This window comes from Semicossyphus pulcher, unplaced genomic scaffold (assembly GCF_022749685.1).
Source record: "Semicossyphus pulcher isolate SPU_LCO1_2020_fin unplaced genomic scaffold, fSemPul1.0.p SCAF_28, whole genome shotgun sequence".
Classification (NCBI taxonomy): domain Eukaryota; kingdom Metazoa; phylum Chordata; class Actinopteri; order Labriformes; family Labridae; genus Semicossyphus; species Semicossyphus pulcher.
Genome location: NW_027211702.1, coordinates 1,875,446 through 1,900,295, shown reverse-complemented (window position 1 = coordinate 1,900,295; position 24,850 = coordinate 1,875,446). Strand labels below are relative to the sequence as shown.

At 40.2% G+C, this 24,850-nt stretch overlaps 1 protein-coding gene across 1 annotated transcript in view; it reads right to left on the bottom strand.

Moving 5' to 3' along the window:
- Positions 1-18,796, bottom strand: part of LOC138605228 (probable flavin-containing monoamine oxidase A) — a 47,353-nt gene extending 28,557 nt beyond the window's left edge. Inside the window, exons 1-8 of the mRNA XM_069677351.1 lie at positions 18,679-18,796; positions 18,472-18,559; positions 17,354-17,534; positions 16,113-16,227; positions 14,348-14,505; positions 13,141-13,230; positions 10,789-10,873; positions 858-958 (exon numbers count right to left, since the gene is read on the bottom strand). Coding sequence (XP_069533452.1) covers positions 858-958; positions 10,789-10,873; positions 13,141-13,230; positions 14,348-14,505; positions 16,113-16,227; positions 17,354-17,534; positions 18,472-18,559; positions 18,679-18,796 — 936 coding nt within the window. The remainder of the gene's footprint in view (positions 1-857; positions 959-10,788; positions 10,874-13,140; positions 13,231-14,347; positions 14,506-16,112; positions 16,228-17,353; positions 17,535-18,471; positions 18,560-18,678) is intronic.
- Between the last annotated feature and the right edge of the window lie 6,054 nt (positions 18,797-24,850).

The window sequence follows — 24,850 nt, the reverse complement described above, 5'->3', positions numbered from 1 at the left end:
CAAAGTCAGAGTCAGCTGCTGTCTGCAAAGGGCTTCCTGTGCTATAAAATAGGTACACAAATACATATTTAAAAAATAAAAAAATCCCTTGCTATGGCTGATGGCACTGCTGGGGAACACTGTTGCATTTTACATAAAAGGAAACACTGCACACGCATTTCTTCTTCTTCTTCTAAATGGCTGAAAACCTTTTTTTTTTGCCGTTTTTATGCAGTTAATGTTTCCTGACTGAATTAGATCAGGGGCTCGTTTTGCTTAATTTGCATCCTGTGAGCTGTAATTGGCAACATAATACAATTTCCTCTCCTGCTCATTTTAAACGTTTTCACTAATCAAAATAACCGGAGAACCTACAACCAATGCATGGGCATGCAAGCGCCATTGTAGGAAACAATCAATTGTGAAACGTGAGACTTCCGCTGTTTGCAGGCTGTGTGTGAGCAGCGCTTGCAAATTGCATTTGTGAAATGTGTCCTTGTATTGCAACAATTGAATATCTTGACGAGCATGTAGTGTAATAAAATGTTATTGACTGTATTTAGCTTTCAAATCAACATCTGAAAAATACTGTTTTCTATGTTCTAGAAAAAGAAAAGAACGCCTTGCAAATATAACTAATACGATAGACCAAAAAAGAATCCATAAATGGCATCACTTTTTTATAAATGTCAAGTCCATATATTGTATAAATATAATGTTACATTATTAGGAGATAAACCCTTTGGGGAAAATATGGAGAGGCTACGAGAACTGATAAGAAGACAGAGAATGATTGGTGACAAGGATTTCTTCTGCATTGCTTTCAAAATTATTCATGTAAACGTCTGTTCAAGTGTGATTTATCCTCTGTTACTCACCGTCTGGTAGGTAATAATGAATTTTATCATGTGGCCCAGAGGCATGTTCTGGGTAAGGAATTCTCTCTGGCTGGGCAGGGCTGGCTGGTACTGGATCTTTGCTGTTGGAAAAACAAAAAGCTCCTTTTAGTTCCATTTAATCCACCTTTCCCTCGTCTCACCTGATGTAGTGTTTATGTACAACATACAGGACTGTCTTTGCTGTATTTGAGAGAGAGAGTAAGGCGGGTAAGGGGAATTAAAATGAAGAGTGATGGCACTCATAAGCCAATCTCTTTATCGATCAGTATGGTTTTATCTTGAGTCATTGACCAGCATAAATGGCCTTGAAAAAATCCCTATGACCTAATACTGCTCTGGCTGATGCTGCGCTCCAGAGTTCTAATCGCAGCACTTACATTTGTAAAAGCTCCATCTCACTAATGTGAGAGCAGTCAAGTAACTTCATCAGTAGCGTTGGAGGTAGTGGATGTCACGCATGCAGAGAAAGCAGACTGACTCTGTGCTCGCTCTGGCAAGTGAAGCGACATCTGGCCAAAAGCCAGGCTTTTAACGAATGAACCGGTGGAAGATGTGAAACATCATTTAGAAACTGTCAGGCGCCTGTCAGCAACCTCAAAATAATGCCCTTAATGCTAAACAAAATTGATGAGCTTGGAGCAGTAAAATTGAAAAACAGTGACATGATAAGTGGCTCAAAACTAATTTGACATGGTCACTTAGACGTTCAAATGACAGCACTGTACACATGACATAAGAGCTGTCAAGTGGTGTCATATCCATTATGCTACTTGTTTTGACACCACAAATGTCTAAGTTGATAGCAGGAAATGCCTTCTACCTCATTATTTGTCAGGCAGATGTTAAATCGCCGATGACTAAATGAGACATAATCTGGCATCTTATTCTCAGGAACACCAAAACGCTCTGAGGTGACAACTCTGTCATCTACATCTTAATGCACCAATCTGATGTGACAATTTGCCAGAACTTCCTCACAACTCAGCATCACAGCTAAATCAAGATGACGTGAATAAACAGGTTCAATGGGATGCCTGTTTATATAACTAAATAACATGAGAAGAAGCACACAAATCAGGTTCTGTGCGCTCAGAAGGTGGCCAGCTGATGAATTGGGGCCGAGTGTTGCTTGTAAACAGACGTCAGACATTTACAGCAGAGATAAAATAAGACCACCGTCATGCTCTCTTTATGGGCTCCAGCGCTTTCCAGACTTGTACTTTTGAAATGGCCTCACTTTGGGATTCTTCTGAAAAAGTGGCCTAAATTACAAGCTCTATCCGCAACAGGGCTTGGCATCCCCACAGGATAAATATCAAGGATTTCATCTCTGTCTGTGGGGCTGAAAGAGGCACTTCAGAAATGTCAAAATATCTTCAACTTCACTGCAGTCAATTGTTGAAAGTATTGCCGTTGTGTTGGCGTACCCTCAAACTGCACCAACAAACATGAGGCCCTTATGCATTTGTCTGATAGTGTAAAGGAGAGAATATATCACATTTCTAATCAACTGTGTCACTTTTTGATTTACTAAGGTGTTGATAAGGTCAGTGGGAGTGTAGCATATTCACATCTTTTGTCGTAATAGCAGCATGGCTCAGAGGCAGTGCTGGTCACTCAATCTCAACAACTATTGAATGGAAAGCTGTGACATTTCCAACACAATCCCTTGACTTTTCTTTTGTGCCACCACGAAGTTGACATTTGTTGTTTTTCTTGAAATGTGTTAGAAAAGTGTTGTTGGGCTACACACATTCCCTTCTCCTTCAAGATGAATTGTAATGACTTTGATGTTCATCAAACTGGGACCTCCAGCAGGCATCGGGGCGGTTTGTAGCTGAGTGTGATGCGGTTGGGATGCACCTCCAAGTCTGAGGCCATGGTTCTCTGCCGGATAACGGTGGATTGCTCCCTCCGGGGTGGAGAGTGAGTCTCTGCCTCAAGTGAGGGAGTTTAAGTATCTCGGGGTCTTGTTCACGAGTGAGGGTAAAATGGATCGTGAGATTGACAGGCGGATCGGTGCAGCATCAGCAGTAATGTGGGCGTTGTACCGGACCGTTGTGGTGAAGCAGGAGCTGAGCCGACGTTAGATCTACGTTCCAACCAAAATAATGAGATTGCAGATACAAGCGGCCAAAATTAGTTTCTTCCGGAGGCTGTCTGGGCTCAGCCTTAGAGATAGGGTAAGGAGCTCGGACATCTGGAGGGAGCTCAGAGTAGAACCACTACTCCTTTGCATCGAAAGGAGACAGTTGAGGTGGTTCGGGCATTAGGATGCCTCCTGGGCGCCTCCCTTTGGAGGTTTTCTGGGCACGTCCAACTGGGAGGAGACCCCAGGGCAGACGCAGAGCTCGCTGGAGGGATTATATATCCCGTCTGGCCTGGGAACACCTGGGACTCCCCAGGAGGAACTGGAAAACGTTGCTGGAGAGAGGGACGCCTGGGTCACCTTGCTGAGCCTGCTCCCAGCATCAACATGTTAGCATGCAAATGTTAGCAATCCAATCATTTGAAGCTGTTCCTTAGTTTTTTTTTTTACCAATTACCAATTGCTAGCATGCTTACATTCTAAGCTTAAATAGTAAACATGGTAAACATTCTTCCTACTTAACATCGGCATGTTAGCATTTCCACCATGAGAATGTTAGCACACCGACGTTAGCATGTAGCTCGAAGCACCACCAGACGGCTCAAGTACAGCCTTGCAGAGCAAAGCATGGCTGCCAGCTCGTAGATCTCAGAGTAATATTAAAGTTATAAATCCTGGGAATTGACTTGTTATATAACTAAACGTTAATAAGAAATTACAGGCTAGGATTAGAACCTGCTCTTATTGCCAAAATGACAATGTTTTTTTAATATGCTGACTAATGCTTCAACAATTAAATCAGAGTTATTGTCCAGGCCGCTATGAATGATCAATTATTCAAGTTGACAATTAATATGTATAATTCATGTGCTCCTATCACTGGGACCTATTCAGAGATTCACAAATTTTGACTCAGTTACAGCCTACTTATTAATTTACAGTACACATTTTTATTAAAACATGGGCACTTTTATTTAGAATTGTATGAGAAATTTCTAAGTTGCTAATCAGCGTCCTGAACCATTTAGGTCAGAGACCATGCTTTAGAGTTTGGCAACAAAGGATGAAAAGAGGTCAAAAAAGGACAGGGTTTATCCTTGGACCAGATGAGGAGAATTACAAGACCTCTCTGAAGAATACCGACTCAATCCTCGTCTGTTCGGAATTCTAAAGTATTCTTATTTGACAGTCATCACAGTCATCAGACTGCTTTTTGCATCACTCTGTCATGTTAGCAAAACAGCTGCAAGTTCAAGAGCTCAAATGGCTTATTGCTGCGGAGCAATCTGCACAACTGCTGATTCCTGGACTTTCACACTGATGTCTGATAACGCTGCGTCGTCCACAGCGGTTTCGTTTTAGTTCATCTGGAGATCTGTCTTAATCTCCCTTTTAAATTATGTTGGCATTTACCCTTCTCTCGCTACATTTTCTTTAATGCACTTGGGCACAACATTGACCTTGTTACCCCATTTCCTCCATCACTGACCCGTGAGGGACGTCTGTCTGAGCCTTCACTGAGATTCCAAATTTCCATTGTTTTCTCACTCTGGACTTTTATCACAACCCTCAGGCACTTTCAGTGTCTCAGACTGTTAGAAGGATGAGGAAAGGAAAACATGAAAAACCACTCAAATTAAGACAAAGATCAAAGAGATGATGAGTCAGAGATGCAGTTTCCCAATGACACTTAAAAAACTATAAAAATAGCTTAGGCTAGCGGGAGCTGAGGATTAGACTGACTGTGTCTGCGTATGCTGTGAAATCATCTCTCATCATCTCTTTTATCCTGAGAAGCTTAAACACAAGTGCACAGCAGTGTGTGATGCTCACAACCTGTTGTTGAGAAGAAGATGAAGTAATTACACATGCAACCTCCTGCTAGGTGTGAGGCTGAGACAATGCCCGAGTGAGAAGAAAAAAGCCTTTTAGATATATTTAAAAATGGGTTGTGTGATTCCAACCCAATACACGTTTTGTTAAATGGAGCAAGCATCTCCAGGCAGTGAGCTGTGTGTCCTTTTTTGTGTTGTACACAGCGCTGGCTCTCCAAATGAGCAACAAACAAAGAGGCTCAAGGCAGGCCACACAACACGTTTCAAGCCATTTAGCAACAGGTAGCAATTGTGCGCTGGCCTCTGACCCCTGAATCTGCTGGTTTCTCTCCCTTTTCCACATCCTCCCCTACAAGGAACAGAGCTACCATGATAGACATATAAAAATTAACCCCTATTGAGCCTAACTTACCCTCAGGCTGTAGCAAATTGGATTCCGCCACACTGCTTGTTATTTGTTAATTTTAACAGTCCTTTCCCTAGAAATGTTCATGAATGGATAATGGGGGCGGAGCCTCTAGAGGAGCACTGAAAGGAGAGATGTATTTGTTTGGTTGTTAGGTCCAAATATAATATCAATAGCTTCCTCCAGAATGGCATACCACATCTTTACTGGTCCAAGACTACAATGTTATGATCAAAACAAAGATATTATAACCTCTGGTGTGGTCAGTCCATCCAAGATGACCAATAAAAAGACTGAGGAACTTCAGCCAGACAGAAAAAAATCAAAGAAAATAGCCCTCAGTGTCATTAATCTATAAGTCCATCAGAGATAGGCAGCACAATTCACCAACCACTTAATCCAAATGTTAAAGATTGAGTCCTGTGTCCAGGAGCACGTTACATCACTGATCTTTTATTGAATTATGCCAGTAGCCCCTTGACACTTATTTAAATTGAAGGCACGTAGAAGCAGAAGACACCATCCCCCATCCCTCCACACACACTGTAGGTATTACTTAATGATTTCTTCTGGACTTAAGAAGATAAACCTTTAGGCATAAATGGATCACATTAGTTTGGGTTTAATGTCCTGTGGACAAATAGCTGCCTAAATGTAGCTGGCTGATTACAAATGATAGTTGCATTACATTTTGACTGCTCATTTTAACCCCCTGAAATTAATCTAATTATTTCACATTAGGGGGTTTCTGTATTCGTGTATTTATGCTCTTCTTACTTGTTTTGAAACGGGGAAGACCTGTGCTGGAAAAGGTATTGCCAAGTATTTTTGTATGCTGGACAGAGTCTAGAAATCGAAGCCCTGGAATTCGTCAGTGTTTTCTTTTGCTTAAAGGAGACATTTGCCCCTGGAAAAGCCACTGTCAGTCAATGTTGGTGTTCGCTGTAATTTCTCTGAAATTGACGCAATAGCTGTGGAGAAAGTTGTACTTACAGCTCGTGGTATCGCCCATTCTACATTCCTACAACACCCAGCGTGCATTGCGCCCATCCCTCTGAAAGGAATGGCCCAGCAAGAGATGCTGGAGTGAATTACTACTGTTTTTGCTGTAAGACAATGGCTCAGAGCGGTACAGAATCGTCTAAGGATCGTCAAAAAAAACTTCGGGTCTACATTTCAAACCCGATGATCTTGAACGAGACATGACTCAATTATAAATGTGGAATGTCTGGGAGGGAAAACAGGAGAGCAGGCAGCGTTTCAAGGCAACGCAGGGAACAAATGATTACATTCTGCTGTATGTGGATTTTTCAACTAAACACTATAAACATCGGAGGTGGGCATCCTAGATTGAGGAAGTGTAGTTTAGAAAGCTCCCTGGCCAGACTACGTACAACGCGGAGGTTTTCCACAGCCCATTGGAGAAGCGGATAGCATCTTTCAAATGCACAGCCCTTTAAGCTGAACCTTCAAACCTTTAGAGTGTGAGTTACAATACATTATTTATGTAATATACACATATATGATGTCTTTTATTCAGTTCACCTTCAGTTCAAATATGAGACATGTATTATTTACTCCCCTCCCGAGTTAGTTTCACTTCAATGTACCCGCACAGCAGCTGCCCCACACTTAACTCCTGTATCGGCCTACATTAGTCTAATGTTTTACTTGTAAGACCAAAGTTTTACGGTCGCTTCTCATTATCTGGGATGTCAAAACAATCCCACAAAGACTTCCTTGTCATATCAGTTATATACAATATACAATTATAGCCCACCATGGGGGCATCATCTCTTTCGCTGCACTGCTTAGTTGGTTTGGTTCAATAGTAGTAGCTGTTTTTCTTAACAAAGTGCAAGTTGACTCTGGTATTCTCGTGTGACTAAAAATTAGCAACTTTAGAGTTTTATTTATTCCCCAGACATTCACCAGGCTGATAAAAGCAAGATAGCCCAAAATGCTTCGGAAAGAAAGTATGGTACAGTGAAGACGAGTTGTATTTAATTTCATGGACTTGTTTGCTCATGCTACCGGAGAGGCACCACTGTCAGTCAAATCTAATCAAACCACACCACACACATGGCCCCAGGCAAGCAGATTAATAGCATTTTTGAGGTGTAAACTGTTATTAATTTATGATAGGGACGTCTATTCAATCTTTGATACTTTAGTACAACTGTATCTTTTTTTATAAACTCTTAATAAGAGGAGCTGTTACGCAGATATGGTGCGGCAAAATAAATACATAGTTGAAGCCAATCACCTCCATATGTTGACTCCCTTTAAACACTAGAACTGCCAACGGGTAAAATTTAACCGCAGCTGTCTTTTAACTGTATGTAACCTTTTTTTCCAGGAAATATTCAAGCCCACCAGTCTTTGACTTTTCCTTAAAGTGTGTTTGGTAGCGCCCCCTATTGTTAGTCAACATAAAGCCAGATAAAAAAATTGCAATTTATACCTATAACCGCCAGCAGGTCAAATTTACCCATATATATAATGCCGTCATTTTTGTGCTATTCATTTCCTGCGTCTAGATCGATACACTGTATGTTGCTATGGCAATGCCTTTTTTCTACGTGTGTGTCAGCAAGTTGCTCATCAAGTCTCCAATTCAACATGAATAAGAGGAAGAGATGCATGAGTGAAGGAGAGTCACTCAAGGTGAGTCTGACTCTGGACTACATGCTGCCTTTTGGTTTGTTTTCTGTGAGTTTATTGTTAAATATTTCATTGTAATTTTGTCATTTTGTAAGCTGCATAAATGAACCTTGTACCGTGAAAATCAATACGTTCTAATAGCGGGTAAATTTTACGGTTTTAGGTATACTGTGACCCCTGGCGGTTGTATTATGAAAGCTGACCACCAGAGAACAAGTATGCATTATTTCTGCTAAATGTCAAACTGAGTACACACAGTGTCTTGGTCAAAATAACCAAATGTAAAATATCCTTCACAATGTGTTGATGTTAACACATTGTTATCATTTCTTCACATAAAAACTCACACATCAATGTTTGTATTAGCCTTTAGATCTCATTAATATCAGGCTCCATACAGAAATGACAAGAGCTTAAAAAAAAGATTCATCACAGTTTGTTCTTCTGGGATTTAACATCTTCCACATGTGTAAAAAGCTTTACAAAGCCACATGTGCTGCATTTGCCTGCTCATCAAGATTTCCTATATTGCTTATCAGGGAAGATAAAAAAAAAAAATACTTAAGAGATAGCTAAAGCCATTTCCACAGATTTTAAACTCATCGAGATAAAAAATCCCACTGCGTTACTTATCATCACAATCACTTCAGCTCCCACTTTGTGTTTAATCCTTAAATTAGGCTCCATTAGTTTCACTCACAGCCCAGCGAGCACTGGCCTGCAATGCTGGCTCACAGTGTCAGCTGGCAAATCAATGCTAATGCACTGCTTACCTGTTTTCTACTAGCGTTAACAAGGCTGTTGACTAAATGGTGAGAGGCAGATGTAACAGTTTCCTCACCACTGCCCAGCAGTGCAGTCATTACGATAGATAGATAGCAACATCAGATACAGCGTTGCTTGGCTGCCTGTCAGGTTAAGTCGTAACTAGGTACTTCAACTTTTTAAGGAGACTTCAAGAACTTTACCCACCTTATGAATACACATGCACAGGAAGACATGTGCACACACACCAAGTCTCTCACACAGTCTTCCAACTTGATAAGGAGGGACAGAAAAACACATTGAAACAAAATGTTTATTTAGTAACTGCGGAGCTGTCTCTGTAACTATCTCTGAATATAAGCCTGTATGCCTAATTGCATTATACCCCAACTGCATGCTGTGAAAGCTTAATTAAGATTCCTTTTGTCATGCGGTTTCAGAATGAATAAACATGGGAACCTACTTACCAAGTAAAACATGCACATACTTCTTCAACCACGGCTTCAAAAGTCAACGCGGAGCCAAAAATTCTCATCTCCAAGCTCATTCTTTTCATGCATAGCCATCTTATATGCGGTGAAAGCAAACAGTTCATAAATCATTGAGGTGACTTGGAGAAGTGGTAACAAAAAAAGGGGGGGGAAAACTGACGTGACTCATTATAAAAGATGGATGGATGAATGGGGAGATAAATCTAGGAGCCAACAAGAGGACAAACGTGATATACTCGGGAACGCAGCTCATATCCAACATTCGCCTTTTGTGTGTGTGAAGGCAGTGCCGGTATCTTTGATGCCAAGCACCTCTTGAAGTCCAGAAAGTGTTCATTTTTATTGTTCAATCATCCATCCACCCCTTCATTGATTCAAAGAGAGTGAATCAATTTGGAATGTCAGAAACAACTACAAGAGAAGAGCCAAAAGCTGCTTTACACTTGTAGTGTCCAAGTGAGGCTTGGAATCATCTCGAGTCATTATCATCGGTCCCACTGGATGCATTCAGCTTTCTTCTTACCTCCCCCACCAACTGGAAAGTCGCTCAGGTTTGCCCACCTCCAGAACGTTCGAACGAAAACATGTCACACAGATGACATCAAGCAGCAATCCTCTCTTTAATTTATCTCTGACTCCTTTTGGAAGAGGCGACGTCTCAATCACCGGCCTGACTTTGGCTTTTGAAAGTCCCCGTCAGTCTTCCCACGCTGATTTAAGGCCAAAGCGTGGCACTGTGGCTTCGGAGCCAGAGCAATCCATGCTGCATAATTCAACGCCGCTCTCAAACCTGTCTCATTAAGGAACCTGGCTGTGGTCCATGGCTCGGAGTATGAGGCTTTGAGTGACAGATCTGTTGCCAGCTTAGTACAAACAGGCACAGACCCAGAGTAAGCCTGAGCTTTTGATTCGCCACCTTCGAAAACCTAGCCCCGGTTCCAGCCTCAACATCAAGCAGCACTGAATCAAGTCTTCGTATGCGTCCTCGCACCAGCAAAACCACAAAGATTAAATCAGACCCAATTCAAAGTCGCCACAATAATACCCTTCTGTTGAGCTCAGTTTCCGGTCCAGAAAAAAGACATGAAAAGTTGCACACTTGCACGACATGAAGTCAAATTCACATGGCTGACCACACATTATATATGCAGAAATAGATACTGCTGAATCAAAAAGACTAAAAAGTTAGATTTTCAACTTGGCATGTTTTTTAAGGGGTATGTTAGTAGGTTCAATTAAAAGTTTCCGGTCTGTGTGAACAGAGAACATTTTTCTGCAGGGGTCCATGTTTCTCCCTCTTTGGTAGCTTGATCGCACAGATTTCGTTAATGACGTGTTTTTCACTTTCAACTTCCCACTGCCGACCATAACAAGTGTCACATTAGTCCCCAGTTAAAGTTTTGGCCTTAACTTTTTGCCCTTGTTCAAGATTGAACCCGAGCAGCTCCTCACAACCTCACAACCTCGGGCAGAAATTCCTTCAGCCGTACTGCCTGCCACACCCCAGAGCCGAAAAAGGTTTGGGAAAATCAATGATTTATCTGCATGGATGCACGGTTTGCCACATTTGACGGACGTGGCGAGTAAGGAGGATATTCGCCTCCTGCTTCAGTGAGAATTTCATTTAGCGAGTTGACAGAGGTGGGAGACGCACACTGACCTGCCAAATGAGGGGGGCAGGTGACGATCACAGCTCTGCACAAGAACGTGTTGGTAGCAGTCGTCACCCTGGCCCACTCAGCATCCTGTGCAAACATATAAACAGAAATACAGCTATATTTAATAAGCAGGTTGCACAGATTTGTTATTCGCCTACATTGCATCCACTTCAATGTGGTGGTGCTGTTGAGGCAGCAAGTGTGATGTGCCACCTAATTTTGGACCATTTGATTCAAATACAGTAGCAGAACCCATATGTTTAAGTATCTGTGCATATGTTAATAACATTCAGTATTTTTGGAGGCATTAATGCAGAAATATTTCACAAGATGTCTTTATATAGACCTTGAATCTTTGACATGTTGCTGGATTAGTTAAACGTGCATTGAACATATACATGAGGCATAGCTATACAAGAATGACTTTATCTGTATTTCTATGCATGACAGTTCTGAAAATCTGCTAAGAGAAAATTATTTACAGCAACATGTTCTGCTGTATATCACTGATTTTCATCACTGCAGACAGCCTTGCTCCCACAGCAGAAGAGTTCTTATGTGCAGCCTGCTTCGGTCTCACATGCACATCCACTGAACTTCAGCCTCTGGTGATAATTAAAACTCACCCACCACTGCATGTCACTGTGAAACACAAAAAGGTCTGTCTTCTGAGACTGTAAAACAGCTAGATATTTTTGTACGCTGAAAATTAGGAATTGAATTTATTATATTTTTACCTCCCTCGACTGGCTTTATGGTAACTTTAGGATTATTATTTTTTTAATATTATTAAAGACCCTCAGTGATTCGGGAGTTCACATCTCCCAGCACCATTGTAACAATCCTCAAGTCTTTTGAGCAGAGACTTTCAGCTTTTTTAAGGTGAGAGCTGAAAATAAATTGTGTGCCAGCTCCTCCAGTTTGGACAAGCTTCCCTCTGAGTCTCAAGCAATTCATTTACTCTCACTTTCTTTTCAGAAAATAATGATTTCTTTTTTTTTTTTTTTTGGAACAGGCATGCCACTATTGACTAGTAGCAAGGAGGTCCAGGGTCTGCAGCTTACCAGGCAGAGTGTTGCCTTTCTGTGTGAAGTCTGCTCTTCACCCTGTGCCCGTGTGGGTTTCCTCTGGGTGCTCCGGTCATCTTAGGTGACCTGGAAACTGCTAGTTGCCCGTAGCTGTGAATGTGGGTGTGAATATCTTTGTCTGTCAATATGTGTCAGCACTGTGATAGTCTTGGGAAAAAATGTCAAGGTTCAGCCGTGTCTTCCAACAAATGCATGCTGGGAAAGGCTACAGCCTTCTGTGAATATAGACAACGTAGAATCTAGAAAATAGATTTTTATACTTCTTTTTTTCCTTTTCTCAGGCCATTGTGTACTTGGACAAAGGAATGCAAAGAACAATGTATTTCATTATCGAAAAACCTGCCAATTATTCTCTTGACTTATCAATAGGACAGAAAATAATGGTAAAAATTCCAATCACAATGTCCCTGAACCCAAAGAGACAGACAGAAATGACTCTTTTTGTCCAACCAACCGACTAGAATCCAAACTAATTTTGATAATTAGTCAGCAGCAAATACATTTATTGTTTCTGCTCTAATAGTGTCACTATTATACTGAAATTTAACCAAAAGGGTGGTGCCGGTTTAGCTCTGGTTAAATTGGCGACCTTATACAGAGGCTACAGTCCTTGATGCGGCTGACCCAGGTTCAACTGCCCGTTGCCGCGTGTCATCCCCACTCTCTCTTTCCCCATTTCCGCCACTATCCACTGTCCTCGCTCTAAAATAAAGGCATAAAAAGCCAAAAAAAAGTTTTTTACCATATGTCCAAAACCCAAATGTAGTCAATTTACAATGATATAAACCAGCAGATAAATATCGACTTCATCCTCTTAAGTCTTTGCATTGTTTTCTTAGATGAATTACAGAAATGAACAATTTTCAGTTGATTGACTTTAATTGCTTAATGATTTATTAATTGTTTACGCTCTTCTTCTGAGTCTATTAGGGGGAAAAAATGGCCGTCTCCCAACTACTTTGAACTTGGTATTTAGTTTGGTATTCCAGGTAATTTCCCTCTTTATCATCCCATAATGAAAACTCAGTATTCAATGCTTGAATTTAACTTACAAAAATTGATAAAAAGTGGAAATGGGCTATATTGAGGTAAATCTCAACACGTACGGGTGTGTGGAGCCTCCTGGTCTCTAAGCTTTGGATAAGAATCCCAGTCATGCAGAACAGACAGAGCCTTCACAGGAGAAGGCCTGTCTTCCCATGGAGGAAGCTGTTATCTCTGTGTCGTGCCTCATCAGTCCCTGAGTGAGCCGTTACTGTACTCTACCTGCCATATGGCCTTCACGGCGGAACCCAGCTGGACGTTCTTCCTCCCTAGATGATCTGCCAGACGCTCTGAAAGCTGTTGGGTGCCTCCCTGTGGAGAGACAGATATTACACTTAAATTAGGGATTTAAACCAACACATGCCCCCCTCCATTGGCTTGTCAGAGTGTCTGAAGGTAAGGATCACTTCACCTGAGCTACAAAACAATAAACTCTCAGTGGGCTCATCGCCTGCCATGCAGATCATTTAGTTATTTAAAGATTTGGACGTATCCGCTTCACCTTGATGCACCTTCAGCACAAACTCATTAGCAAGGTCTCGTTTTGGAAAATGAGTGTTCTGCATGGGATAATCGATATTCAGCAGGAACTATTTTCTTGAACAAATGTAGGAAAAACTAAATAGGTAAAAAATAAATAAATAAATAATTACATAATTGTTTACTCTCTGGCTTTTATTATCCCGAATCCTATTAAAAAAAATACGAGCAAAAGCTAAAGGTTAAATAAGTAGAAGTTCCAAACAAAAAGTATGCTGATCTGAAATACAAGTTTACATGAAGATATATTAAAAATTAGTTGGATGAAGAACAAAAGAAAATTAAATATCTCTGAGGTGAGTTGCAGCTCTTTGTAGCCTTGACTCTTTCGTTATACCTAACAGCAAGGCCAATTCAGGTCACTTTTGATGCTTTTATTCCATCTGTGATGTTGTCAGGCCTGCAGTGCTACTCATAATAATTCCATCAAGAAATAGCTGGATAATAATAAAAGCTACGACTGAAAAAAGTGGAGGAAATGTGCTTGGAACAAGTTTGAAACTAGGAAAGACTTGGCAGTTTCTTTAAGGCCATGTTTGTGCTTTCCTGCCTTGATCTCTTTTATATTCCACCACTGTGTGGAGGGAGAAGGTTCAGAAACAATAGCAAAAAAAAAAAACTGTATGGAGCCATAACTTTCATGCTGAGGGACCCCATAGAAAATAGGAAAATCTGATACAAGACAACAGCTCCAAGTGTTTAAACGTTCACAATCGATGATGGGAAGAGGACAAAGAGAAGGCTTTTGTTTGTTGGGACAGCCTTGCAGACTTGAGGGTTGCTAAGTTCTATTACAGTGGAGAAGAAATCCAATACAGTCTCCACTTTAAAAAAAAAATGCACTCAAAGTCAACCATATTCTGACTGAGGAAGGATATGAGCCATGCACCTTTATTTTGAACTCCTGAGCAGAACCTTGAGTGGTCTCCAGCAGCGGCAGTAGCCCTCCAGCTGCTGCAGCATACATGAGGAAGAATAAGAAGGACATCTGTGCTGGCTCCACGCCAAAGACGGACCTGCTGCACAATCCCAGCTCCTCTTTCAGTCCTGCAACAAAGGGATGAATGAAAACACACTGGAGCCCTCGCACATCATCTAATAATACGCATTCCTCTGCAGTGACAGTCGTCTGCAAAGCTGTAATTTATTCAGCAACATGAAGATCCACAATTGTTCTGGTGCTCTGACAACAAACCTCAGTTTACCGTGGTTAAGACACCTGAGAGGAGGACGATTATTATTTCTTCATGTCAAATGTTTTGATCTGCAGTGATAAGTCAGGTACTGCAATGCATTATTTAATTCAACATAAAAATATAGCAATGAATAACAATCTATAAACCTGGCTCAAATACATGGCAAATTAGGCTGTCACTTTGATCCACTATGAGTCACTTAGCTTCAACATGTCCTCACTCCCCTCTGGTCTTATATGGAAGCTTGGTCAGTGGCTCTAAGCTTTAAAATATAACAATCTTGGTACTGCTCTAGCATCATTTTGTAAATGCAGGGCTCGAAGTATAGGTTAGCAATATTAATTATTTAATTAATAAAAATAATTTTGCAACATCCGTAGTCATCCACAATGAAAATGACATAAAACTAGCGAAGAAACATTTCATATTTAATGAGTTTCTCAGGTGCAAGAATAATAAACATTTAGTCAAAGCGAAACCTCGTCACAAAAACATCTTAATTGCGTTTAAGCACCAAAACGTCTTTGTAGGTTATAGGTAATAGATCATCCTGTGAGTGTAAATAATTACTAACATACATACTTTACATTATTAAATAATGTTAAGTTATGTCAACTTTGACTCTTGGTTTAATAAGAAAACTGAACCCACGTTTCCTGTATGAAAATCTGACCAGACTTCAGGGGGGCATCCAAAAACAATGAACTAGTAGAGGGGTATAGTGTCATATTTTGAAGCTTTAGGGCCCGATCAGACACAACACGTTTTTCAGGCTGTAAAATGTGAGGCGCACTGCACTGCCTTTTTTGTTGAAGCCTACGGTTAAAAAAAGAGCAGCTCGCTGTGCCTTTTTTCTACTGTTGTTAGGCAACCATTGAATCATAGCTGTCATTAACCTAACCGTTATATTTTCTACAGAGAGAAGGCCCACCTCTCCTTTCATCCGATTGGACAATGAGAAAAAACGCCCATGGCGTCAGGCGCTTTTCTGCTTTGAGTTCAAGGTTTTTCAGCTCAAGGCACTCAGAGCGTTTCCTCAAAAACACGAGGCGCAGAGAGCGGAAAAATGTGAGGCTCTCTGTAACGCAAAAGCAGCGCGCAAATAGCGTCCATCTCATTGAAAACAATGACAAAAAAGCCGCAGTATTTGAGAACTGAGTGGGAGTGAGAATAAGCTAAAAGTTTATGACCAAAAACCTGCAAAAAAAATGACATAAGCTGTACTTTGTGCAGCGTGAATTTGAATGTTGGTAAAAGTTTTCATTAGTAAAGTTTTTTTAACCTCAATTCTTGTTCCGTCTTTTCTTTGCAAGACTCGGATGACATTGTATTATAGATCTTTATGAGCATCACACTATATCTCCCACCTTGTCCAAGACTAGTAAAGAGTAAAAGGAGGTAAACAAGCTCAGTTGAGAAAAGAGAAAGGCTTACATTAAACCCCCTCTTAAGCCTTACTTTTAGTCCAAGCATGTTGCTCAATGTACGAGTGCAGTGTCATGCTGTCCAGCTCACTAGCATTGGGTGTCCTTGAAGGATCCTGGACACATACTGTGGCACACAATCTGTCGATCTGAGTGCAAAGTACAATCACACATGATGATTTACCACTGTGAACCAAAAGCATCCCATTGATACAGATAAAAACAAAACAATAGTTAGAGGCTGCCAAATATGACTCTGCCTGGGCAATTTCCCCTCATTTTTGACTTCCCACTGCTACTCTAATAATTTATCCTGGGCAGAAAATTGTGTTCATATTGAGATATATGTACTCCTGTCCCATCAATCATAATGCGCTATGCATTATAAATTCAATTTACTTCTATTTGAATGCATTTATATAAAAATGTTTAATACCATCACCAAATCCATTTGGGACTTCCTCTTGTTTCACAGCATGGCAATTGATATTGGATGGAAAGCTGATTCTAAAAATACATGGTGGTAAAAACTGGTTTCTAGAGAAAGATTTTCTCCTGATGTTGAACCTATGCTGTAACTCTTTTTCTTGGTGCACATCACAGACTGTATAACAGAAGTGGACATCTCCACCGTGATGTCATCCATTGGTTGGTGAACCACCCTTTAAAAGTCTGGAATTTGGCAATCGCGTCATCGCCATCTTGTTTTTTGGAACCAGTAGTAACCAAACTTGGACAACAGGGTGGACCTACATTTTTACATCTTTGTTCTGGTTGACAGGTCACTGTTGTAGCGTCTTGTCAATCACAGGTGGCCGCTCCCTAAACCATACCCCACTTCAATGTCTATTTACTCTAAATGGGACCATAACTTACAAAATAACAATCATGCTGTATTGAATTAGACTTAAAAACAAACAACTGAGACATAAAATGAGTCAGAAAATGTTCACTGACGAAATAAATTTTAGAATTAGACATCTTTTGCAACAAGTGGAGTAACCCCCTCCTGCCCGTTACAAGGAAAGCAGTTTTAAATCATTTTAACATTGACCAAGCCACCATGTGCACTATTTCTACACAGTCTATCGTTCACATGCAAAATTCATAAGAAATGAATTAAACCAGCCCAAGCCTTTTAGTATTATATTCATCCAGTGAGAGTTGTGGTTATTCAGCTGATCCCTATCAGTTATTTCTAAGCACTTGGAGCACAGCTCTGAATAACATTAGTCCTACAGCAAAGAATATTGGGGTGTAAGTTTGTTGCCTCACCTTCCACATGAGCTGGGCGAAGTCCATCATCACAAACGGGGATAGATAAGGGATACTGGTGCTGTAGGTGTGAACTTTGGCCCCTGGCCCACCCATGTGGTACACCTTCTTCCCAGTATCGTATTGCAGGTAGGTCTCTAAGCCTAGCTCCTTTATGAGCTCAAAGACATGTGTTTGGGTGCTGAAAGAGAAAGGACACCAATTATGTGTTGCTTATGTTTACAGGGTTTCAGGATTTAACGTTAACATTCCGTGTTTGAAGTGGGCATGAGTTTACAACAATGCTTGGGCGAGTTCTTGAACTCTCTATTAAAACTGGGGAAATGTAGACATGAAGCACCTGAAAGATCCGGCTTAAATTATGCAGACATCAAAATGCTGTTGAACAATGCAATCCTTCTAGCTAGAAAGCTCCTACATACAAATACAGAACACAGAATCTCAGAACACAGAGTTACTTTACAAAAGAGCTTGTGAGAAGCGACCCGGTTTGAAAGATATAACTAAGTGTATATGCAGTCCAAGGCCTTTTGAAAGAAACACTAAAACATCCTATGCACTTCACAAATCAAAACATAAACTCTGTACCAGTCATAACACCTTGTACCTTTCTTTAAACCATTTCACTCGGCCAGCTTTGTCACCAAGTTGGCATGTCAGTCAAGGACCATTATCGTTCTTCATGTTCTGATCCCAGAAGTCCTTGCACCAACCACTGCCAATGAATTAGTACCAATAAGAATTTGATGTTGTTGAAGCTCACTCGTCTTACTGAGGTGTAAATGACAAGACTTATGAGCCCTATTATAGTTTTTCTGCACTTTAATTAATGACTACATAATTAAAGAGGAGGAAAAATATGTCTGGCTCTAATTCCAAACCAGTAGATCAACAACTTGTCTTCAGTGCAACGAGGCTGCATTTCAATCACTGCTAAATGGTTTCCAATTTCATAACTGAAACAACCTATTTCTGCTATGAGCCAAATGTTCCTTTTGTTTCAGTTCCAGTCAGAAAACCCCTGTAAGACATAATCATCTGAACTAGACTGACACCTAAAATAGTGCCTCAGCATGGAGTGTCTCTCTGTTATTCCTGTAGTTTTTAATCAACTTTACCTTCCTACCCACTGCCCCCCAAAGTCCCAGCGATCAACACCATTGGCTGCTGGTATTTCAGTGGAGATTGTGCGACCTCCCACCCGATCTGTATGGAACACAAGGCATGATTTAGTGAGAGCAATAACCCTTTAGAAGTTCCTCAACAGAAAGAATCAAGTATAAAATGCTACCGACTGCTTTCACTCATGATACAATTCTACCAACCTTTTCCTTCCAATACGAGTATCCTCATCTCTGCATTTCTTTTTCGGAGCAAATCAGCTGCACTGAGTCCAGATAGTCCGGCGCCAACAATAATAACGTCCCAAATTTCTGCAGTCATGTTTAAGCTCAAGTGACTACGTTCCCTTTATGCCAACTTAGCCTGCTCGGAAGAACAGTGGAGTCAGAAAGAGAAATCCAACTTGTATTCCCCTTTTTTCTCCGTATCATTTAGGTCATCTAACAACGCCTGGGCAGCTTTCACAACAGTGCACTTTGGAACTGGGAACAACCGAGCCTGTGACCTACTTGGCAAACGATCAGTTGTGCAATACAAGCCAACAGAAGTTTTTGATTTCTGAACAGAAGAGACATTGTGAGATGTAAATTGTTGGTGGTTAGAAAAACAAACATTTTAAATCATTGATTTAATTATAATATGATTATTAAGTTTGTTTGTCTTTTAAGAAGCAATAGGTTTGTAATACTAAGTGGTTATTCTGCAGAAGTGTGATTATATTTTAATTAATTATGCTGTCACAGCTTTTAATGTCTTTGAATGTTACTCTAATGTAACCCTAACCCAGTCTGAATAAAAGGCAGGACCGGATCATATTGTCTTTTGCAATTTTAGCTTAAAGACAAGTCTAAAAGAAACAAGCTGTTTGCTGTTTATTCACAATAAAAAAAAGGTTTAATTGAAAAACCTCTTACTGGGACACGCTTAAAGAAGATCCATCATCCATTGAAAAATATATAAAAGATACAGAGAATGGAGTAATTAATAGTTGATCAGTCACAGAATTATTTAAAGCTATTTCCAGTATAGCACAAAACCGTCTCATGTTAATTAAAAATAAATGGCCGTCCAAGATGAGCGAATATACTGACAACGAAACATGAAACAAAGTATAAACTGAGTGTTACAAATAAGGCTGCAGGAGGAAGTGTAGAGGACAACTATCGCCGTGTTTTTTGGTTGGGCTTGAGGTGGATAAACTGGACAGAACTACTTATTTTTATAAATGATGCTGTGGAGATATTCCTGCAGATGAATTATCAAACTGCAGTGCCCCGAACAATCCCTGAAAACTGCAAACTTTCAGAATAAATTAATACTCATTTGGTTGCAGCGAGGGAATGAACAACATGACACTGGCTGGAGCGAGGAAGCTTTCACAACAGCCAATTAAATTAGAGTATTGAGGTTAAAAAATAAAAGAAGTACAAACTGAAACAATGGTCAAAAACATTTGAAAACCCAATGATAGTTTCAATAAAATTAAGCAGCTCTTTATCCAGCTTCTCTTAATTTTTTTTTAATGAAATGATTCCTTTTTTTTTGTTTTTTTGCTTTTGCTTTTTGAGACGAAGAAATGAATAGTTAATAAACAATAAAATAGCAGGCCTACAAAATGTAAATGGAAGAGCATATCATAAATGTATTTCCCATAAAACATCTGTAGGAAAAAAAACAAACAGTCAAATGAATAATTTTTGATCAGGTCTACATTTCCTGTTCTTACCAAGGACGACCACTTTGAGGTTAATTTGCCCTTTTAATAAACAAAAGTTTTTAGACCAGGGGTCTCCAACCCTGCTCCTGGAGAGCTACCTTCCTGCATGTTTTAGGTTTCTCCGCACTCTAACACACCTGATTTGAATGATCTGCTTGTTATCGACCAACTGAAGCTTCTCAGGGGATTGATAATGAGCAAAACAATTGAATCAGGTGCGGAGAAACCTAAAACATGCAGGAAGGTAGCTCTCCAGGAGCAGGGTTGGCCATCGACATTGAGATGAATGTTTAAAGAACTAATGAATTTCTGTTTAAAAAAGGTAATGGGATATTATAGCATACTTTTGTAAAAGCACACCAACATAGGGTTGATGAAACACGACTTAAAGGGCCACTGATTTTCAACCTCAGTCCTATCATACCATTATGGGGAGCTAATGCCATTATGGTAGGGGAAAAAATGCAATTTGTCACTGTGACTTTGGAGGACGCTATCCGCTTCTCCAATGGGCCCTGGAAAACCTGCGCCACACTATGTAAAAATGTGTCATCTGGCAGGGGCCAGGGAGTTTGCTAAACTACACTTCCTCAATCTAGGACGCCCGCCTCCGATGTCATGTCTCGTTCAAAATCGTCAGGTTTGAAATGTAGACTGCAGACCTGGAGAATTTTTAGACAATCCACTGGTATATTCTTGTTGTATTTCGGATTCTGTAATGTTTTGAGCCATTGCCTGCAGCGATCAATGTCTGGAAAACGGCAGTATTTGACTCCAGTGTCTCTCACTGGGCCATTCCTTTCAGAGGGAGGGGCGCAATGCACACTTGGTGAAATGTAGAATGGGCGAAACCACGAGCTGTTTGAACGACTTTCTCCACAGCTATGGCGCCAATTTCAAATTTTATTGCTTGTATCGATTACAGAGAACACCAGCTTTGACTGACAGTGGCTTTTTTCCAGGGGTGAAGTGCTCCTTTAATGTCTTACATTTTATAAGCAAAAGAAACTGCTTTGTCTAAGTTGGGTTTTTTTTTCATTTAAGCTCTTTCAGCGCAATAAATGTTGGCTAGTCCCACTTAAAGCCAACTGTTTACTTGTCCCACTTAAAGCCAAAAGTGACATGTTAATTTATTTTAGTGTCCAAATATTCAGGTTAAGCCAACAACTCAAATAAAAAAAAGCTTTAGTTATAATAATGGTAACTGTGACAGTAACTGTGGGCTCTTATTGTTAATTTGCAGCTGGTAAGCATACTTGCCCAGTAGCTGGTGATTAGCCTCTGAATCCTGACTTGAGTTCAACAGTTTCAGGTCAGCTGTGAGTAAGGATGTGTTCCAGCCGCCTGTTGTTCTGTTTTTCATTTAATTCCAAGTTGGTAAAATACCTAGACCAAACAATTTCTTATTTACATATCCAGCAGACAAGTAGAAACATTAACATTCATGTGAAGCCTTGCTTTTGTCCACCTGATGAATGTAAGTTAAGTACTTCCATTTAGTTCTCTGTTATTTTGTCCTCTGATTCCCAAGGGCTCTTTAGCTAAATGCTCCACTGTTTCCACAGCAAGTTGCTGCCTAGAGTATCGAGCCTAGCAGCTGTTTGGGCCTTGTCAGATAACATACAGTCCAAGAGGAAGACCAAGACAGTTTTTTCGAATGTTTTTTCCTTCGCCAGTATCAAAGTCATGTGGAAAAAGTGAGTAGCGCTTTTATGGTTTAAAGCACAAATATAAGTAAATTCCACCCCATTCTGAGGAAAACATTGCTTTTCATAAAATTGTCTTAAAATCAGTTACTCACTCTGATGCCTAAATATGGAGCGAGTGGGTGCGTGGGGTCGGAGAGGTGTTTATCTTGTTTTATGGCTGGATCCGATTCTGTCTCTGACTCTACTGCAACAGCTGGTGGCTATAAATAAAAAATGGTTTTCAAAATACATTGCCCAAAGCTTGTAAAATAAATGTGGCAACAACACTAGAAAATTCACATAAAGATTTAAAAGACGTTTTACATCCATGTTCTGCATGTGTCCACTGCCGGGCACAACACCCTTTCTCATTTATAAAAGATTTTCTCTTCCTCTGCAGATCAGAGCTGTAGCGGATGATCTGATGATGAAGAATTAAAATCATTAACTCCTTAACAAAAACGGAATCTTTTTCTTCCTGTTTACATGACCTCTGGGTCAATGATGACAAGTGAAGCCAGCTAATTTATGGCTTTTGTAGGAGGACGACTTTCCTTGATTTCTGGCTAACATCAAAAGACTCACTCGAGCAACAAGATGGAGATATCCAAAAACTGTATGAAAATAAAGAACTTTATGATTAAAATGTACATTTACTAATATGTTATGTGTAATAACCAACTGGAGTTACTGGACTGATGCTTAATGTTGATTGTTAATTCTAAATGTACAGAGAGGATGAGTGGCTATCTGCCCACTCTCCCTCTCATCCCCCCTTTGCCTACAGATACTACAGTTCTGTGACTCTGCAGACATCCTGACAACTTCTCATGGGCTTTGCACTCAAAGACATAAAGATGACAAAAGTAATGCTTCCCAGTGGTATCCTAGGTCCCCAGACACCTCAGGAAATGACCTTTCAGAAGATAAAGGGGTTAAACAGCAACAACCCTTATACGTCTCTAGTCACGCCTGGGTGGGAGCCATGGACCCCCTAAAAAGGGATTAACAAATAAACACTTTCTTATGGACTGAACAACCCTCAGACAAAACAAAGTGAATCAACAAGAACTGGTTGATAAGGACACTTATTGACAATGGTTGCCTTTCCTGTGTTTTGTATGTTGTGCCTGCAAGATCTCTCTGAGCACCTCTGCACGTCACAGGACACAGGTGTACAAAACGGTATACAGATGCATATATAAAATGGATGTGTACAGGTATACATATTTGTCATAACAACTAAGGTCGTCATCTATGTGGTTGTTGAAATCATTTAATACATTTATTTCAATGGATCAAGTTTTATTTGGTGAGTGATATTAAGTATTTGTCTTATTTCAAAGGAGAGAGAGCAAAACTTTCAAATATGTTAGAATTAAAAAGGTGAAGCGAATTGCCGAAGGTCGGAGAGAGGGGGGTAAAGCCTGCCGCCTGGCCGCCCAAGGCCCGCTGCAGAGTTCTAGCCACACCAAGCATGTCGGAAGGGACATCCAACCAATCCGTGAAGAAAACTTCTGATTTCGGAAACAATTAGAACTTTGAGTCCTGCCAGCCAGGATCCCTTATTGCTGCTTGTGCTTTTTCGCCTCTGGTTCTCACCTTGATGCTGCCCTGCGCAATGCTGGGCAAGAAAACGTCGCCTGCTGCGACTCCTGAATCCTATCTTGCAACTATTGAGCAAAGCTTTTGAATGAAGATGATGTTAGAGACAAAGACTTTGAACGGAAGAGACTTTGAATATGGCAAAGCTGCCATTATGACCCCCCTCAGCCAAAGGACAAGTAGAGAAAGCAGTCTGCAACGTGGGACCCAAAATGCTGAGGCCGCCAGGAAGAACTTCTGTTCTCTGCCCATCGTCAGGTGAACAATACTATTTCAAGTGTTAAGAGTTGATGTCAGACAACTGATGCTAAATTACCAATTGAGAAATTAATCAAGAGATTTAATAAGCATTAGACCTAAACTAGGATCCTAAATCAAAATTACAGTTAAACCTAATATTAAATTGCTTCACAGTCTTCCATGATGCTCCTCAAACTCTCCACTGCCAAATGGTGTTTTATACATTCAATCAGTTGATAAACCTCCAAAGATACGGTCACTGATTTGACTTGACTTAATGTCAATCCTATTTAGAGATTGTTCATTGTGCAACCTATTCATTGTGCTCACTCATTTATTCCTCATTCATTCATGTATTTTCTATTTAGTAGTTTAGTCATGTAGTTAGTAGTTTAATAAATATTTCATTTATAAAGACCTTGATTCTGTGATTTGTGTGTGTATGAAATGGTAAAGTCACTGTACACCATGGCCAAGAACCTCGTAGGAACCCTGAGAACACAAGCCTAAATTAATTAATAACTAATTATAAGTTTTCCCTGTTTTGTCAGAATTGGGTGGCGTCCAACATTGAACTTAAGGTAAACCTAAATTCTGTTATTCAGTAATGAATAATCGTTTCTAGGAGCCGAAGATGAGTGCCCTCACTCTCCTTCAGCTTTTACACCAATGTCTGTAATAATGATGCAAAACTTTGAGTTATGGATAATTGTTACATAATTTGATATTAATTAGTTATTAATTATTAGTCCTTTGAGCCGCTACAGAGCGTAGATACGTTTTCGTACATCCAAGGATTTTGTTTGAACTTTCCTGCCTTGTGCTTTTGACTGAACAAGTTTCTTGTCGCTCTGTGTTCTCTTTGTCATTATTCTCTGAAAAACAAGGACATCTGACAAATGAGAGGAGCTTAAGTGGTGTGCAGTGTATTTTGTGAACAACAAATAAGAGTGAGTGTTTGGTGGCAGTGTTTTTTCTTCTCTTTCATTTCAAGTTTTAGATTTGCTACTGAAGTTTTTCTGTTTGGTTTAAGCAAAATTGCAGATGTTTGCTTTTGGTAAAGTTAGTCCTTGTATTTAGTTTCTACCGTCTAATTATATGGTCGCCCAGTTTCACTTGGTTACA